The 18,108-nt window shown below is 52.1% G+C and overlaps 1 protein-coding gene across 4 annotated transcripts in view; it reads right to left on the bottom strand.

The window, feature by feature from the left end:
• The window catches only part of FAM13C (family with sequence similarity 13 member C), a 78,170-nt gene that overhangs the window by 22,926 nt on the left and 37,136 nt on the right, over positions 1 to 18,108 (bottom strand). For all 4 annotated transcript variants that reach the window (XM_074297050.1, XM_074297052.1, XM_074297053.1 and 1 more), the window contains one exon: positions 7,152 to 7,215. In XM_074297050.1, the coding sequence (XP_074153151.1) occupies positions 7,152 to 7,215 (64 nt within the window). The remainder of the gene's footprint in view (positions 1 to 7,151; positions 7,216 to 18,108) is intronic.

The following is an 18,108-nucleotide window of genomic DNA, read 5'->3' as shown; positions in this document are numbered from 1 at the left end:
AGCCTGGGCCCCCCCAGTCCGCCCCCTCCAGCCTGGGCCCCCCCAGTCCCGCCCCCCCAGCCTCGGCCCCCCCCAGTCCCGCCCCCCCAGCCTCGGCCCCCCCAGTCCCGCCCCCCCACCCCCCGCAGTGACTCAGAGGGCACCGGCTGGGCTGTGCCATCCTCCCACGCTCTGTCGGGGAACTGCGTCAGCAGCTGAGGGGCCGCTCTGCCACGGGGCTCTGGGAACCCTGCAGGTCCCACCAAACCCTCCCCTCCCCCGCCCAAGGTCAAAGCCCGTCTGCCTGTTTCTGCTCCCTTGGCCCCGGCCCAGCTCCGGCTCTGTCCTCGGGGATGGAAAATTCCTCCCGTCTGAGCCAAGCCCGGCTGCGCCCCTTCGGACTTGGGGGGGGGGGGGGCGCCCCGGCAGCGGGAGGGGCTCCTGGGCCCTGTTCAGACCCCAGGGTGTCTTGGCCGCCCCGCCAGTGGGGGGGGGTGCAACATTCCCCAGCCCCCTGGACAGACACCCCCTCCCCGGGGGGGCCCCTCGGTCTGCCACAACCTGGTGGGGAGAGAGCCTGACCCCGGGACCCCAGCAGAGAGAATCAGCCCGCCCCGGGACAGCCACACAGCGCCCGGAGGTCAGCATCCGGGCCTGCCTTCCCCAGGTCCGGGCTCCACGAGGTCCCCCTCCCGCCACGCTCCCCCCCTTCCAATGAGAGCCCCCAGTGAGACAACGCAAGGTTTTCAATGCAGCCCCCCCATAATGACCCCTATTTGGGGGCCTGAGGCCGGGGGACAAATGGCCAAGAGGAGCCCGAGGCAGGACCTGAGCCGGGACTAACTGGGCCGCTTTTCTCTGGCCAGAGGCGGCAGGAGAGCAAGGTCATCCTCCCACAGAAGGCAAGGAGAGGGGCCCCGAGGGGCAGAAGGCCGGGCCTGAGGCTGGTGGGGGCCTCCCCCTCCCCGGGGGTCAGAGGTCATGGTCCCTGCTCCACAGCGGCCCCTTGCCGGAGAGAAGCTGGGGGCCGCTGATGTCCCCTCCCCCCAACTGGAACCGCTCTTTCCTCCTTTAGAGGAAGCACAGGAAGCTCAGTCTCCCCAACTCTGCCGGTGCCCATCATCCCAGGAAAGTCCCGGAGCTCGACGTCAGCGGCCCGAAGGGGCCCCGAGCGCAGGGGGACCCACCGCCCCCACGCTCAGCCCCAACCTGGCCGCAGCAGGCCTCAAGTGTGCACGGAGCGGTCACTGCTGACCCCCGCGTGTTCATTCCCTTTCTGAGGGTATTTCTCTAAGGGTTTACCTCTCCTAAAAATCACAATAGCGGCAAGATCCAAACTCGGGCCCCTCGGACCTCTCAGCCCCCGGACCTCTCAGACGTCCGTCCGGCTCACCCAGCAAGCTCTCGGTGGGCGTCAGACAACAACCTCATGGGGACTTCCCTCCAGCTGCCGGAAGAAGGCCCAGCGACCCCCCGGTTTTCTGCTGAAGCCCCCAGACCTTGCGGTGACGGCCCCAGTTCATATTTCCAGAGAACACTTCACATGGGCATCATGGTCTGACTCTCCCTGTCCAGGCGGACAGACCAATGGCCCCGTTTTACAGATGAAGAGACTGAGGCTCAGAAAGCTCAGTCACTTCCCCAAGTGCACACTGAGAGTCTGGGGCACCCCCCCCCTCCCCGGGGCCCCGAGAGCCTCAGGTCGGAAGGCCACTTTTCGCCTCATCTCCCCAGCGACTTTCCAAGACCACAATGAACTTTATTTGCGTGCCCCTGACCTCTCTGACGGTCTGAAATGATGAGCAACAATAACAAAGCGTCTTCTCTCTAGGTCAATCAACGGGAATGAAGCCGACTCGTGACATGGGGCCGCGCGAGGAAGTGCCCCAGGAAGCTTTCCCCGGCCGAAGGCGCTCCCTGTCAATGAAATCCTGCCCCCCAAAAATAAGGACGAGCCCCCCAAAACAAGAAGCAGGGAGGCAATAAGGCGGGCTCTCCGAGAGGCTCCTCACATCTGCTCAAGGCCCTGCGCCCTTTTATCTCCTTAGCAAAGAATGTTCTTGCCGGGGAAGGCAGACGTCTCAGTAAGAGTCCAAGGCCACATGGGACGTGCACGCTGTTTTCCAAGGTAGCAGACTGCCTTTGGAAATATTTATAATTTTACTTAATGCTGAAAGCTCACTGGGGCTGACCAGGAAGTCGCCGTTTTCCAGGCCTGAGAAACTAAATGATGAGCCGGAGAGCGAGAAGCCCGGGGCTGGTCCGGCCTGTGGCTCCCCGTCCCTCAGGCTGCTCCTCCTCTTCTTCCTCTCTCCCACCTCCTCTTCCATGAAGCCTTCCCGGATCACTCTCAGTCTGCCATGATGGAGGAAGAGCCGACTCTGGGGCAACCTCTGCCGTGTCAATCACCTACTCTAGAACCTCGGGGAAGCCCTGCTCCAGTCTCCCGAGTCCCTGCTCCTCCCATGGGGAAGGTGGACCAGGCCTCACCCGGTCCTACACGGTCCCACAGGCCGCCTCCGGGGTACGTCCTCTGCCCCACTGTTCCCAGCGCCGTCTGCGGACATGATTGTGTCCTACTTAGCCAAGGCCCTCAGAGCCAGTTTCCCCAGCTCACCCAAGTGACCTTGCAAATGCCCTCCCGCTCCCATGACTCTATGAGTTTGCTGTGGAGAAGAATCTGTTTCTATCCAGAATCATCTGAGTTAAATTGAGAATAATAAAGCAAGAAGAGCGTCCCAGCCTCGCTGGAGCGGCCCCCTCCCCAACAAGGCGTAGTGAACCAAAGAAATCCGTCGTCCAAGATGGCCACAGATCAAGCACTAGAACGGTAATTAAACTCAAAAAATCCAAATCAATAAATCAACAAATCAAACAAAAAATCAGCCTACAGAAACATCCCTCCTTCCATCAAGAGACCAACAGGGCATTTCTTGAGGCTAGAAATTCTATAGAATAAAACTTCTCTTAGAGAAGAAACCTTTCCCCCAGAAGAAATGGGTCTCTAGGTTTCTCCCGTGCCTCATCTCGAAGGCTGCCGTGATAAGAGCCAGGACGCCGACGTGTCTGCCAGTGGTGGGAGACGGATACTGCGGTTAATGGCGCCGTGAGAAAGGACGAACTCGGAGAGATACCGAAGATTTGCCCAAACTGCTGCGGGAAAACGCCCAGGACCAGGAGGCCCTAGAGCCAAGCGCAAGCCCAGAAAACAAGGAAACGCTGAGGCGGCAGCTGGACTCGGAGCGGCTGTGCAGGCGCGATCCCGCCGGTGGGGAAGGAAAGACGCACAGACACGGCTTCTCTCAGAGGGCAGGGAAGGGGCCCCCGCCGGGGGCTGAGCAAGAAGGTCTGTGGGATTAGAGACACAAAGAAAAGGGGCGGGAGACAGAGACACCCAAAGCAAGGAAAAGTGGGGCGCGTCTGGGGGTGAGTGCACAGGCGTGGAAGTGTGCATGTGGGCTCGCTTGTGTACGTGTGTGTGGAAGTGGATGTGAGCATCTAGACAGGTCTGTGGAAGTACATGTGTTGTGTATATCTATATACTATATATACTAATATCAGTGGCACACTCACGGATATGCGTGTGTGTTTGTGAAAGTGTATGTGTGCTTCTGTACTGTGTGTAAATGCATGTGTGTGCATGTGAGTATGTATATATAAGTATATGCAGACTTCACACTCACATGTGTGTATATGCACATGTGTTTGTGTACATGTATGTTCATGCACACGTGCACATTAGTATATATGGACATGAATGCATGTCTGCTGTTTAATGGGGGCTCGGGGGTGGGGAGGGGCTCGGTCTCCTTACTTTATCCTGGCTGGAGGTGCAGCCGTCACTCGCTACCGTGCCTGACTTAGCCCCTTGGTTCTGACTGGTCCATTTCTGACCAGGTCCAATCCGCCCGGCCTCATCCACGGTTCTGAAGCATCATTTTCTCAGACTTGTGCAGACGCCCACGCCTTGGCCCAGCTGGAGCTCGTAGCTCCATCCCATGTCACCCCAGACTCCACAGAATCGGAGGCTCTAGGCCCAGAACCCCACCTTTCTCAGAGAAAGCACCCTAGAAACCTCCCAAGAGAAGGAAATTCTCAGTCGGAGACAGAGCACACAGCCGCCCGGTTCAGCCACCAGCTCTGCTTGAAGCACAATGTATGCAAAGAAAGGCGGACTGGCCCAAAGGTCAGCTTCTGCCCGCCTGTGCCCGGAAGGCCGGGCTGGCCCTCCTCCGACACGAGGGCCAGCATCCAGGAACAGATTCTCCTCAGCCTGGGCTTCAGCCTCTAGGGACCTTCCTTCCCCCGCCCGTGATGCGGAAAGCTTAAGAAATCACAGGCAAAAAAACTGGAAATTGAATGAAAGCCCCTCAGTTGGAGAATGGCTGAATAAATTGTGGTATGTAAATATTATGGAATATTATTGTTCTGTAAGAAATGACCAGCAGATGATTTCAGAAAGGCCTGGGGAGACTTACATGAACTGATGCTGAGGGAAGTGAGCAAGACCTGGAGATCGTTGTACACTTCAACAATACTATATGATGATCAATTCTGATGGGCGTGGCTCTCTCCAACAATGAGATGAACCAAATCAGCTCCAATAGAACAGTAATGAGCTGAACCAGCTACACCCAGGGAAAGAACTCTGGGAGTTGACTATGAACCACTACGTAGAATTCCCAATCCCTCTATTTTTGTCCATTGCATTTTTGATTTCCTTCACAGGCTAATGGTACACTGTTTCAAAGTCTGATTCTTCTTACGCAGTAAAATAGCTGTTTGGACACGTATACATGTATTGTATTTAATTTATACTTTAACATACATAACATGTATTGGTCAACCTGCCATCTGGAGGGGGGGGGAAGGAGGGGAAAAGTTGGAACAAAAGGTTTTGCAAGGGGCAATGCTGAAAAAAATCACCCATGAATAGATCTTGTAAATAAAGCTATTAAAAAAAAAAAAAAAAAAGTCGCAGGAAGCCCCTGGATGGATCTGAGATTCCCTAATCTAACAGGCAAGGAACAGAATCGGGCTACGCACTCTGGGTCAAGGTCCCCACTGATGGACACCAGAATCACGGCACCCCAAGGCCTGATCTAAATGCATTGATTTCTGTCAAGCTTATTTTAACACTGTTCAGGAGTAAAATCTGGGACAAGCTAATTATAACTGCGATGGGCAGCTATGTGTGCAGAACAATGGGCTCAGACATGGCCGAGTTATACTTTAACTGCCAACAGGACTTGGTTCCAAAAGGCTCGGGTTCAAATCATCATTAGCTGGAGAACCATGGCCCAGCCCCTTTCCTCTCCTACAAAATGACCTCCAAGAGCCTTTCCCGGATGATGGTGGATCGGGAAGCCCGATGGCCGCGGTCTCAGCGGACCAAAAGCCCGGGATGAGATCGGGGTCATGCTGGACTGGAGGACCCCAACCCCAGTTTTTAAAGCACAAAGACATAGTTATAACAGGGACCAGAAGTGGGGAACATGGCTGGGCCCAAGGCATGGGAGCAGAGAGCTCAAGCCTTCCTTCCTTGATCTTTCATTGGATTAAAAAGGCGCCACCGATGCTGTCACTTTGGTTTTTGACTCTGTCCTTGGTTCTCAGTGATCTCCCCTCCTCTCAGAAGCCCCCACTGTTACCAAGACAACGCCCTCTTCTCCGGGGATCACTTCCTGCCACATCGCCGGCCCACTGGCTCCTTTGGAGCCCCAGAATGGACTGGGCCCTAGTTTAAAATTCTAATTTGGACCAAGGGAGGGCCTGATTCCATGAATGTAGAGAACTTCGGTGAACTTCCAATGCTGGTCCACACCTTGGTAGAAGCTGGCAAAGATCCCCAAAATATCTCATACAGATAAGAAGCTAAGCCCCCCACAGTCACACACTGTTAAGTATGGGTCTCTGCTCACTGTCTCCTGACACCTTCTCTCTGAATAAGGACCAGCAGTAAATAGATCTTATTGGATTCAACCTCAGACAAACCAAAACCTGTTGAGGACCGAGCCTAAAAAGGCCATCCCCCACATCCAGGCCATCTCCAGTCGTCCCAATCTGTGTCTGGCCATTGGACCCAGATGGCTCTGGGGGGAAAGCGAGCCCAGCCATCCCTCCCTGAAATCCATTTCACACATGCCATGACATCATCTCCCTGATCTCATGGTCCTCTTGGAGAACAAAAGGCAAACAACAAAAGAACTCTTAATACAGACCAGACCAAAAAAAAAAATCTAGATTTGGACAGAACCTTAAAGCTTTTCTAATCCATAAACAATAAAAGAACTCAATACAGACCAGAGATAAAAAATTTAAATTTAGACAGGATCTTAAAGCTTTTCCAATCCCAAAATACCAAAATAACTCTTACTATAGACCAGTAATAAAAAAAAAAAACAAAATTAGATTTAGACAGGGTGTTAAAGCTTTTTTAATCCCAAAACACCAAAACAACTCAATGCAGACAGTGATAAAAAATTTAGATTTAGACAGGACCTTAAAGCTTTTCTAATCCAAAAACACCAAAACAACTCTTAATGCAGACCAGTGGTAAAAAAAAAAATGATTTAGACAGGACCCTAAAGCTTTTCTAATCCAAAAATAACAAAACAACTCTTAAAACAGACCAGTGAAAAAAATTTTAGATAGGACCTTAAAGCTTTTCTAATCCAAAAGCAACAAAACAACTTAATACAGACCAGTGGAAAAAACTTTAGACAGGATCTTAAAGCTTTTCTAATCCAAAAGCAACAAAACAACTTAATACAGACCAGTGGAAAAAACTTTAGACAGGATCTTAAAGCTTTTCTAATCCAAAAACAATAAAACAACTCTTAATACAGACCAGTGAAAAAAATTTTAGATAGGAACTTAAAGCTTTTCCAATCCAAAAACAACAAAAAAACTCTTAATGCAGACGAGTGGTTAAAAAAAAAATAGATTTGAACAGGACCTTAAAGGTTTTCTAATCCAAATCTGTCATTTTAAAGGAGGTATTTGAAGCTCAAGGAAGGGAGAGACAGGGCAGTAAGTCAGGACTTGAACCTGGGTGCTCTCTTCAATAAGAGGTTCTTTCCAGCCCCCCGTGCTAGAAACAGGAAGGGGATTTCCCAGAAAAGAAAGCGCAGTGAGTTGGGGGTTCTGCTTCATGGGGCACTAGCACCTACCTCATTTAAGTCCCGCAGAGGCTCCAATATGTCCTTTGACCAACCAGCCGCCCTCTGATCTGATCTGAAAAACACAAAGAAATGTGTCTCACTCCGTATCTGCTTTGGCTTTAGCGCCCATGACAAGAAGTCAAGGCTCCCCTGCCCCAAGGCCTGGTGACCCACATCAGACAGGATCGGGGATCAGAGAGACGCTTGACCGGACATCACCCCATGAGTGAGAAATCCTGATTCCACACGCCAGAACCATGTGCCATCTCCCACAGTCCCCTGATTGTACAAATTGGTTAGATTTATTGGTGACAAACTGGTGATTAATTAGTGATCAATCAGATCTCTGAACGGTCCATCTTGGTTCTTTGGGTCACAATCAGAATGATGGATCTGCTTAAATAATTGCTTCCTTTTTATATTATATATAAATGTATATGAATGTACATTTATGGTTCGGATATGTGTTTTATACTTATTCCTATCATATTTCACCCTATTAGAATCAGCCCAGTGTTCTAATGATTTGAATGTTATTACCCATTTTATAAATGAGAAAATTGGCGCTCAGAAAGGTCAAAGACACTTTGCACAGGGTCAGTCAGCTACAAAATATGAGAGCAGAGATTCTCTACAACACTGCCCCCCAAAATTAATTTGTAAAATAAGTCTTCATGTGCTATATAAAAAGGTCAAAGGGCAAAAGGATTTTAAACAACACTGCCCCCCAAAATTAATTAATTTGTAAAATAAATCTTCATGTGCTATATTAAAAGGTCAAAGGGCAAACACTTAAACAACACTTGCTTTTTCAGACGTGAGCATCCAAAGGGCAAGAAGATTTTTTAAATATTTACTTTCCCAGATGTGAGCATCTAAATAAATAGCTTCGGTTCAGACCCAGTGCTAAAAGCTCCCAGATTCGGCGTGTGGCCATCAAAGCTCAAACTGTATTTCCAGCAGAGCACCCCCCACACCTTTTTCTATCCATTCCTGGGCTGAGTGAACAGCATCCACAGGAGGAGAGTTGGTAACCATGGAAACAATTTGCTTCTGGAGTGGATAACGACTTGCTCGGTCCCAGCTGGGGTCCTGCACAGGTCCATCAGGGGCCCCCTCCCGTCCTGGAGGCCTGTGGCTTTGGGACTCCCCTCCCCCAAACTCAGCTCCTACTGTCAGGATGGACCCCTCTCCCCCTTTTGCACCCCCACTGCCAATCACCCCCCAGACCCAAGGAGATTTTATGAATGGTTGTTCCCCCCAATGGAGCCTCGAGATTGAGATGTAGCTAGAAAATTCTCTTCAGTTCTATTCAGTCACATCCCCCTCCCCCCCAAATTACAAATATTGATCCAAATACCTGCTCTAATAGAACTCAGAGAAACAGGGTACAGTAAAATTAGACACAACCCCCCCAAACATGAAGAACATTGAAAGGGAGCATTTGGACCCAGAAGGTTGCTTTCAAATATCTGAAGGACGGCTACGTTGGTGTATCATCTCAGCGGCTAATCCAATAGTGAAGATAGGTGACAACGCATATTTGTGGGGGGTCAGGACAAATGGAAGAAGGAAGGGCCCAAATGGGACGTGGGCTACCTTAGGGGGGAGCCCGCTCTTTGGGGGTTGGCTCAGGCACAGACTAGAGGAACATGTAGAGACGCATTATGTCCGTATCAATGTAGAGGGACAGCATGGTCCTTTCAAATATAAAAGTGTGGGGTTCGGGGTCAGGGCACTTGAGCTCCTGGCTCTGGAGGCTTTTCCACCTTTCCTCCATGTGAAAACCCATTCTTCTCCTCGATCCCTGCTTTTTAGCTCCTCTGCATGTGTTGTTCCACCCCTTCCCCCTATTAGGACTCTTGGGACAGAACATTTTGTCTGTTTATACTGGTATTCCCCACACTTATGTACACAGTAAGTGCTTCATTAATGCTCTGATACAATGAAATAAGAGGAAAAAGAGTTTAAAAAGTCAGTCTCAGATTCTCCCACGTGACCTTTATGAGAGACATGTAAACTCAAGACCCAAAATATGCACGTGGATCGGGACCTGGTCCACATGGATGGGACCTTCCTCCGCATGGACAGGACCCTCCTCCGCGTGGACAGGACCCTCCTCCGCGTGGACAGGACCCTCCTCCGCGTGGACAGGACCCTCCTCCGCGTGGACAGGACCCTCCTCCGCGTGGACAGGACCCTCCTCCACATCCTCCACAAGCCTGTAGGGGGAGTCCGTCCAGTGCACTGGAGGCCACCCACTCTCACCACAGGGCCACGGCTTGGCCAGACCCTCACTCCGATTCTTTTCATCACACAGTTCTTTGAGGGTGCATGAGCAAAGACCTATTCTCTTTTCTCCTTTCTTTGAATATATTTTGGCTTTGTCTATCTGTACACACAAATGTACAATTCACCTATATTATATATTCTACATGTCCACAGGTGACATATGTTGTTTACGTTTCATTTTTGTTATTATCAATGTCTTAAACATGCTTGCTGACTGACTGGCTAACCCCCATATGACGGACATGGAAACTGAGGCGCAGCGACATTCACCGCCCTGGGCCGGGTCACACGCTCCTAAGCGCCACTTTCCCACGTGCATCACCTTGGAGCTCTTACCCCTTTCTGGGATAAGATCTACAATTTTTTGGCAATCAGTTGATTACCAAGGGAAAGCAGGAGTTGATGAAAATAAAAATGTCTTTTTTCCAGCCCAACGTTTTGGATTCTCAATATTTGCCCACAGACCCTCTGGGAGATCCACGGTTAACCCCAAGTTAAGGGCCCCAGACTTTAGTCTGTGACGAGATGCTCAATAACTATTTATTAATCAACACATCCATAATGTGCTCTGAGTCCTCCTGGATAACTTGATTCACAAGGGATCATTGCTCCCATTTTCCCACTGGGGCAGAAAAAAGGAAGATATCTTGTTCTAGATCCTGTAATTACTCCTGGGCTCATGGTCCAGCCAGGAGAAGGATGGAGGAACGGGAAAGGCGGGATGGGGGCTCACCATGGCAGCTTCAGATCTGGTCTCTGACACTTGCTGGAGATCTGGGGCAGGGGGCACCTCTCTTAGCCCTCTCATCCCACTCACCCCGTCTTCAAAACGAGGGAATCGGACCCAGTGGTTGTAAAGATCCCTTCCCAGGGACCTGTATGTGCATGAATGTTTGTGGCAGCCCTCTTTGTGGGGGCCAGAAACTGGAAACTGAGTGCATGCCCATCCATTGGAGAATGGTTGGGTAAATTATGGTATATGAAGGTTATGGAATATTCTTGTTCTGTAAGAAATGACCAGCAGGAGGAATACAGAGAGGCTTGGAGAGACTTAAATCAACTGATGCTGAGTGAAATGAGCAGAACCAGAAGATCACTATACACTTCAACAACAATACTGTATGAGGATGTATTCTGATGGACAGGGCTCTTTAACAATGAGATGAACCAAATCAGTTCTAATAGAGCAGTAATGAACTGAACCAGCGACACCCAGCGAAAGGACTCTGGGAGATGACTGTGAACCATTACACAGAATTCCCAATCCTTCTAATTTTTTCCGCTTGCATTTTTTATTTCCTTCACAGGCTAATTGTACACTATTTCAAAGTCCGATTCTTCTTGTACAGCAAAACAACTGTTTGGACATGTATATATACATATATTGTATTTAACACATACTTTAACATATGTAACATGTATTGGTCAACCTGCTATCTAAGGAGGGAGGAGGGGAAAAGTTGGAAAAAAAGGTTTGGCAATTGTCAATGTTGAAAAATTACCCGTGCAAATATCTGGTAAATAAAAAGCTATTAAAAAAAAAAAATCCCTTTCCAGCATCAAATCCTTGGCTCCGAGTGGGCAAATAACGGGTCATGTTTAAAAGACGGTTTTAAAGACACAGGGATTTTAAGTGGATTGTAAAGTTCACTGATATTTTCTACAACAAACAAAAAAAAAAATGAATGTGCCCTTTGGGCTGTGAGAAAGGAGGAATCCGGCGGCAGGGACGCGGACGTGGGAAGCCCCGCGGCTCTTCCCCGGACAAGGCCCTCTGGCAGGGAGGAAAACCCAGGATCCCCTGGAAGGACTGGAAGCTTGTGGCCGGGCCAGCCGTCACCCATTTCCAGCGGATTCTGTGGAGGAAGGGTCCTGCCTGCTCTGCATGGCCCAAGATCAACGGGAGCAACGGACCCGAGCTGAGCCAGAGTGAGGGAGAATGCCCCAAACTCCGAGCTGCGGCTGAGGGGGCCGGAAGGGGCCGCCCCCTCACAAAGGCAGGAGGGAGGCTTGGGGCGTTCTGCTGGCTCCCAGCCCCCTCTCTACCCCAGCCGTGGGTGTTCCCCACTCCCACCAGCTCCCCTGGGCCCATGACTCCCCAGTCCCTGTACAAAGGCCTCAGGCCCCCCCCAGTGCTCAGTCCCATCTCGGGAACTGCCTTTTAGACATGAGGCGTCTCACACTGATCCCTGAACTCATTATTTCCCCCCATCTTCCTGGATCTGCTCAATGCCCCCAACCCGTGACTTGGGGTGTCCTCACTTCTACCTGTACAAATGCTCTCACACCGACCCCTTTCACACAGCTGCCCTGGGGGTCAGGCCCTCGAGCCCCGCCACGCTGCCCCCTGTTCTCATTCTCCAGTGCTATGCCCAAAGGACACTGGGCAAACACAGGCCGGACCAAGACCAAGGGAAAGGTCATTGGCCTGGCCCACCGGGGCCCCATGCACCTTCTCATCCTCCCTGGACACACCCCCTGCATCTCACTGTGATCCCCAGCCCTCCTCCCTCATCCCCTCCACTGAAACTTCCAGAGTGCTCCCCACCTTCCTAGGCCTCCCCCCATCTCCCAAAGTCCAGCCCCTTCTTCTCTCCCACTCCCCATTCTCACTTCTCACCTCCTTCTGGGGGCACACACCCACGTCCATCCCGCCCCTGCACCCCGGCTCCCTGCTTTCACAGCGCGGGCAGCTGGCACAGTGCCCGGGGAGGGCGGGCACAACCCAGCTGATGGTTAATTGGCCGACGATCGGTCAGGCATTAGAGATCCCCGTTAAGATGGAGATGTGGGATGTAAAAGAAGCTGCCCCAGGAGCGGCTCATCACCAGCTCATCTCCTCAACCCGCCCCCCCCAGGACACTTTGAACACACTTTTCAGGGGAGGCTGGCAGAAGGGAAAAAGCTGGGGGGGAGGGGAGGGGGAAGAGGTGCCTGGGAGAGCAAGCAGAGGGAGGGGGAGGGGCCTGGGGGCTGGAGGGATTCCGGAAAATCTGAGTGGAGAAAATAAGCAAAAACAGGAGGGGGTCAGTGCCAAGGCTGCGGGCAGGGACTGAAGGCAGGGTCCATTCTTTCATCCTCAACTGTTTTCCTAGAGATCCCTCCCTGGCAAATGGACAATTCCAGAATCCTAGGGTCCGAATAGTCCAGAAAGGCTATTTATTCAATCCAGTTCAACTGGCGGCACAGCAGAGACAGCTTGGAGTCAGAAAGGCTTGAGTTCGAATCCAGCCGCTTATTAGTGGGTAACTCTGGAATTAACCTCTGCCTGCCTCAGTTTCCTCAGGTGTAAAAGGGAGATAATAAGAGTGCGAACCTGGCAGGATTGTTGAGAAGATCAGAGATAACATTTATAAAATGCCCAGTTCCCTGTGCTATACACCTGCCCACAAATCTGCGTTACAATACTCCCAACGCACTGTCGGTTACCCTTGCTTGAAGACCTCCAATAAGGGGAGACCCCCAAGGCGAAGAGAAGGGGGGAAGAAGGAAAGAAATAAGTGTTTATAATATTATCTCACCCTCACAACAACCCTGGGAGGTGGGTGACGTTATTATCCCCATTTTACAGATGAAGAAACTGAGGCAGGCAGCCAGTAAGTGACTAAAAGCCACATCCGACTCGGGTCCTCCTCATCCCAAGCCCAGTGCTCCATCCACTGCACCTCCAAAGCAACGCATCATACTTCGGGTCCGTCCTCCCTTCCATTACCCCTGGGACCCCGCGGACGGCCTCCTTCCGCCAGCCGGGATCCAGGGCAGCCGAGGGGCCAAGGTGCCAGATCCAGGTCCGGGGCAGGGAGGGCGGGGCCGAGCCTGGCTTTGGAGACTCTCAGCTGGGCCTTCCTCAAACTGGAAGAGCCCACCAGGGGTCACTGAGGGCACCCCCTCCTTAAAGAGGAAGAGAACGCTCTCGGCGCGGGGGTGGCCGGAGACCGAGGGTCTTGTTCCGGGGACAGGGATGGCCGCGGAGACAAGGGGGCCTGGAAAGGCTGTGGAGGCCTTGGCGGCCACGCAGGGCTCTGGGAGCGGCCCCTGTGGCCAAGGGGAGTCGCCAGAGTTTCCTGAGCCCCAAGGGGGCTGACACGGACAGTCCTGGGCTGTCCAAGATGTCAATGTCCTGTCGTCTCTCAGTTGTAATCCTTCTCTGGGAGGAGGTCTCTTTTCTGTAAAATCTTTCTCTCTGTGAGCAGGTTTCCTGGGAGGCTTCTGGAGCCTCCAGCCAGAGGGAAGGTAGAATCTCGAATCCTCTTCTTCCTGAATCCTGGCTCTGAATCTCCTCGAGCTTTCCTGAAGTCAAGTCCTTTCCCCAATCCAGCCGAAGAATGGGCGGGGATGGGAGGAGACTTGCAAGTAAAGCAGGGGTCTGGGGGGGTGGAGGTGCGGGGGTTAGGTGATGGAGCCCCATGTCTGGTGGGACAGTGTCAGAGGACAGAAGGAGACTTCTCCTCCTCCTCCTCTTCTCCCTGCTCCTTCTCTTCTTCTCCCTCCTCATTCTCTTCTCCCTCTTCCTTCTCCTCTCCTTCTCACTCCTCTTTCTCTTCTTCTCCCTCCTCCTTCTCCTTTCCTCCCTCCTCCTTCTCTCCTTCTCCCTCCTCCTTCTCTTCTTCTCCCTCCTCCTTTTCTTCTTCTCCTCCTCCTCCTCCTCCTCTTCTTCTTCCTCCTTCTCTTGTTCCTCCTCCTCTTCTCCCTCCTTCCCTTCTTCTCCTTCCTCCTGCTCTTCTTTTCCCTGCTTCTCTTCTTGAATACTCACTCAGGGGATGCTGCAAAGCTGAAATCCACAGCCCCTGGTCTGTACGGGACAAGGGGGTGCAGGATGGTGAGGAACCTAAAATGAGTCCTCGGTTGCAGTCCGGGGGTCCGGGAGGAGGCAGCTGCCTCCAGTAATAGGGAAGGCAGGAGGTGAGGAGGGCTTAGGGGAGAGAGAATGAGTTCAGTTTGGGTCTTACGGACTTTAAGATTTCCACCCCACAGCATTTTCAGTCTCTTTGTTGTTCACTTGCAGTTTGTTTTCCTTCTCATTTTTTTCTTTTTTGATCTGATTTTTCTTGTGCAGCAAGAGAATTGCATAACTATGCTTATCCATATTGGATTTAACATATATATATACACACACATATTTATTAAAGCTTTTTATTTACAAAGCCTATACATAGGTAATTTTTCCAAGTCAACCCTTGCATAACTTGTTGAACTTTTCCCCTTCTCCCCCCCATCTGGCACGTAATCCAAAACGTGTTAAAAACAATATATATTGGATTGCTTGCCATCTAGGGGAGCAGGTGGGGGAAGGAGGGGAATTGAAACACAAGGGTCAATGATGAAAAATTATCTGTGCATCTGTTTTTAAAATAAAAGCTTTAATTTTTAAAAAGTAAACATAGAAAGACCAGTATTCTTCAAATTTGCAAAAAAATTTTAAAAAAAAGATATCTTCGGCAATCACTTTACCCGGACAGCCCAATCGGCACGTCCGACAGGCATTTGGAGTCAGCAGAGGTATATACTGGGGCAAAATTTGAGCGTCCTTAGCACAAAGATGGTCGTTAAATCCATGGGAGCTGCTGAGATCGCCGAGTGGGTGGTTGGAGTGACAAGAGAAGGGGGCCCAGGATGGAGCGGGGCCAGCGAAAGGCTGGCAAGGGAGGAGGAGAAGCGGGGGAGCCGTGTGGCACAATAATGCAGAGAAAGGACAATCGAGGAGGAAGGAGTGACCGCAGTGTCCAGCAAAGCTGCCAAGAGGTTGAGAACCCGGAGCGAGAAAAGCCCCTCGGACCGGAGGGTCACTGGCCGGCCCCACTAGGCCCTTAAATGTTTGTTTAAATCAACGCAGCTTGGCTTGGAGTAAACTGAACATGGACACTCAGGCTTCAGACTCAGCTCTGGGGCCTGCGAGGCTCGGACTCTCCGCAGATCTTCGCCAAAGCCCCCAGCCTCAGCGGTCCTTCCGGCTCCAAATGTGGCCATACAAACACAAGGTAATGGGGTGAGGGGCTGTGCCCGGCTTCTCACACCTGTCCAGCGTTGTTCCATGAGAAGGTTCCCTGTCGGGGCCTGGCTGGCCCAGAGGGTATTCTCCTCACCCCCCCTCCGGTGACTGCCCATCCTCAGCCCCGAGCTCAGGGGGCCATCTGACTGGGATCCCACTCAGGGCCGCGGCCTCTTCTGACAAGGCCAGGAAACGCTGGACGATGGCCTCCAGACCGGCCTCCCCCAGGGCCCTCGAGCTCAGTCTGGACAGACACAGCCGTCTGGTGTGAGCCCGGAGAGTCCGGGCAGGGCCCCCCAAAGCATTCACTGAGGGGGGGTGAAATCCCCTATGAGCCCCCCCAATGTTTACTCTGGGACCCTCCGGCCAGCTCAGAGGGAAGCTGGGAACGCCATCCACCTGGCTCCTCTCAGAGGGTTCTTCCCGGCCCAGTTTCTGGCTCAGCCTCTCACAGCTTTCTCTCCTGAGGGTCAGGAAGCAACTGAAGGCTACAAAGTGATTTAAATTTTAATCCAGACCACGCTTAATTAGGGAAGTGAATTAAATTCAACAAATCGCAAGCTTTCATCCGATTCCCTCAGATCTAACGAGCATGTATTAAGTGATTGCTATTTTCAGTCAGCATTTATTAAGCAAGCAGGAAATAAGTGCTCCTGGCGGGAGGTCTGGCTCGGGGGGGGGGGGGGGGGGGGGGGGGGGGAGCAGGGCAGCTCCCACACTGAGGCTGTGTGATCTTTCTGTTTGCCTTCACTTGCTCCTCTCTAAAGTAGGGATAACAGGGGCCGCTAGGGGGCGCAGTGATGGAGCACCAGCCCCAAAGTCCGGAGGACCTGAATTCAAATCCAGCCTCAGACACTTCACACTTCCTGTCTGTGTGACCCTGGGCAAGTCACTTAACCCCAATTACCTCAGCCAAAAAATAAAAGAGGAATGATAACAGTACCTAAGTTACTGCGCATTTCAAACATTTTAAAATACTTATTCATAGCACAGAAGAGGTCATTAGCAAACGCATCTTCCTTTCCCTCCATCTCACACTGAAGCTACAAGCTCTAAACCACATGAAACGTGATCGTCCTTCGGGGACCTTTTCCCCTGGAGTGATCCAGGACTTGGTCACAGAATCAGGAGCTGGAAGGCAAGCCCGAGCCTGGGAGCCGCCAGACCGGAGACACCTCCTGCTCGGGGCCCCTGCTGCACCCTCCCAGTGCCCGCCGAGCCCTCACCCTAGGGAGAGCCCGTTCCATCAGGTGGGAGCGTGGGCCGTGGCGAGCACGGCATCCAGGGCTGGAAGACCCTGGAAAATGACCGTGTGGACCAGGTCGCTCAGGGGCTGGGCTCTGGACCGCCTGGAAGCCCCACCATCTCCCCGGGAATGAGGGCGACGGCAGGCTCTCTCCTCTTCCTCACCTCCACTCCCTCAGAGCTTCTCCCACTAGAACTGGCTGTCGGGCTCTTCGCGACCCCATTCGGGGTTTCCTTGGCCGGGATACCGGAGCGGTTGCCATTTCCTTCTCCGGCTCCCAGAGGTCACCCCCTGTTCCCCAGATGCCTGAGCCCTCCCCTTCCTCAAGCTCATCCTGGGGGCTCCTCCTCCCAGGCTGCTCCCACGCCCCCTCCCACCTTCAAACAAGGATGGCTGGATAGCAGCAACTCACAGGCACCCAAATGGCTGCTGGGAGAACAAGGAGATCCCGTCTGTGAAGTGCTTTGTGAAAAAAAGGGGCGAATGAATAGGAATCACTACAACGTCCAATGTTCAATTAACTGAATGGAGACCCTCACAAGCTTGGGGTGCGGGACAGCAGGCTCTGGGTGACGCAGAAAACAGGCTCCTCCTCCTGTCTCCAGAGCTGCTCCCCCAGCAGAAGGCCCCTCCTCCTCACACTGGGAACCCCTGGCTTCAGCCGGCACTTGGCTCAAGTCACCCCGTACCTGACCTGGCCGGCTGCTCTCCCCCAATAATTCCTCTTTACGTATTCGTGTGTGTGAGTGTGTGTGTGTGTGTGAGAGAGAGTGTGTGTATTTGTGTGAGTGTCTGTGTGTGAATATGAGTATGTGTGAGTGTGTGTGTGAGTGTGTGTTTGTGTGTGTGTGTGAATGTGTGTGTTTGTGTGTGTGTATTTGTGTGAGTGTGTGTGTGTTTGTGTGTGTGTATTTGTGTGAGTGTGTGTGTGTTTGTGTGTGTGTATTTGTGTGTGTGTGTGTGTGAGTGTGTGTGTGAGAGTATGAGTGTGTATTTGTGTAAGTGTGTGTGTGTGTGTGTGTGTGTGTGTGTGTGTGTGTGTCTCATACCAGTGTGAGGAGTGGGGCTGTCTCAGTCCGTTCCTGTGCCCAGGGCCTGATGCAGTGCCCGGCCGTACCCAAGGCTGCGATCCCATCTGGGCTTTCTTGACAAAGATCCCGGGCCGTTCTCCACTTCCTTCTCAGCTCAGTGATGGCTGAGGGAATGGAGGCAAGCAGACTTTCTTTCAGTGAGTCACAAAGCCAGGAAGCACCTGGGGCAGGATTCAAACTCAGGAGAGAAGTCTTTATCTAACTCCAGACCCAGCACTCTACGCACTGAAACACCTGGCCCTCCACCTGGCAAACAGTAGACGCTAAATAAATGCACACTGAGGAAGAAATGTAGGGCTTTTTCCACTTGTTAACTTTTTTATTCTGTCCCTGGCTGAGAAACTGGGG

This window comes from Sminthopsis crassicaudata, chromosome 2, assembly GCF_048593235.1.
Source record: "Sminthopsis crassicaudata isolate SCR6 chromosome 2, ASM4859323v1, whole genome shotgun sequence".
NCBI lineage: Eukaryota > Metazoa > Chordata > Mammalia > Dasyuromorphia > Dasyuridae > Sminthopsis > Sminthopsis crassicaudata.
This window is presented reverse-complemented; position numbering and strand designations above follow the sequence as displayed.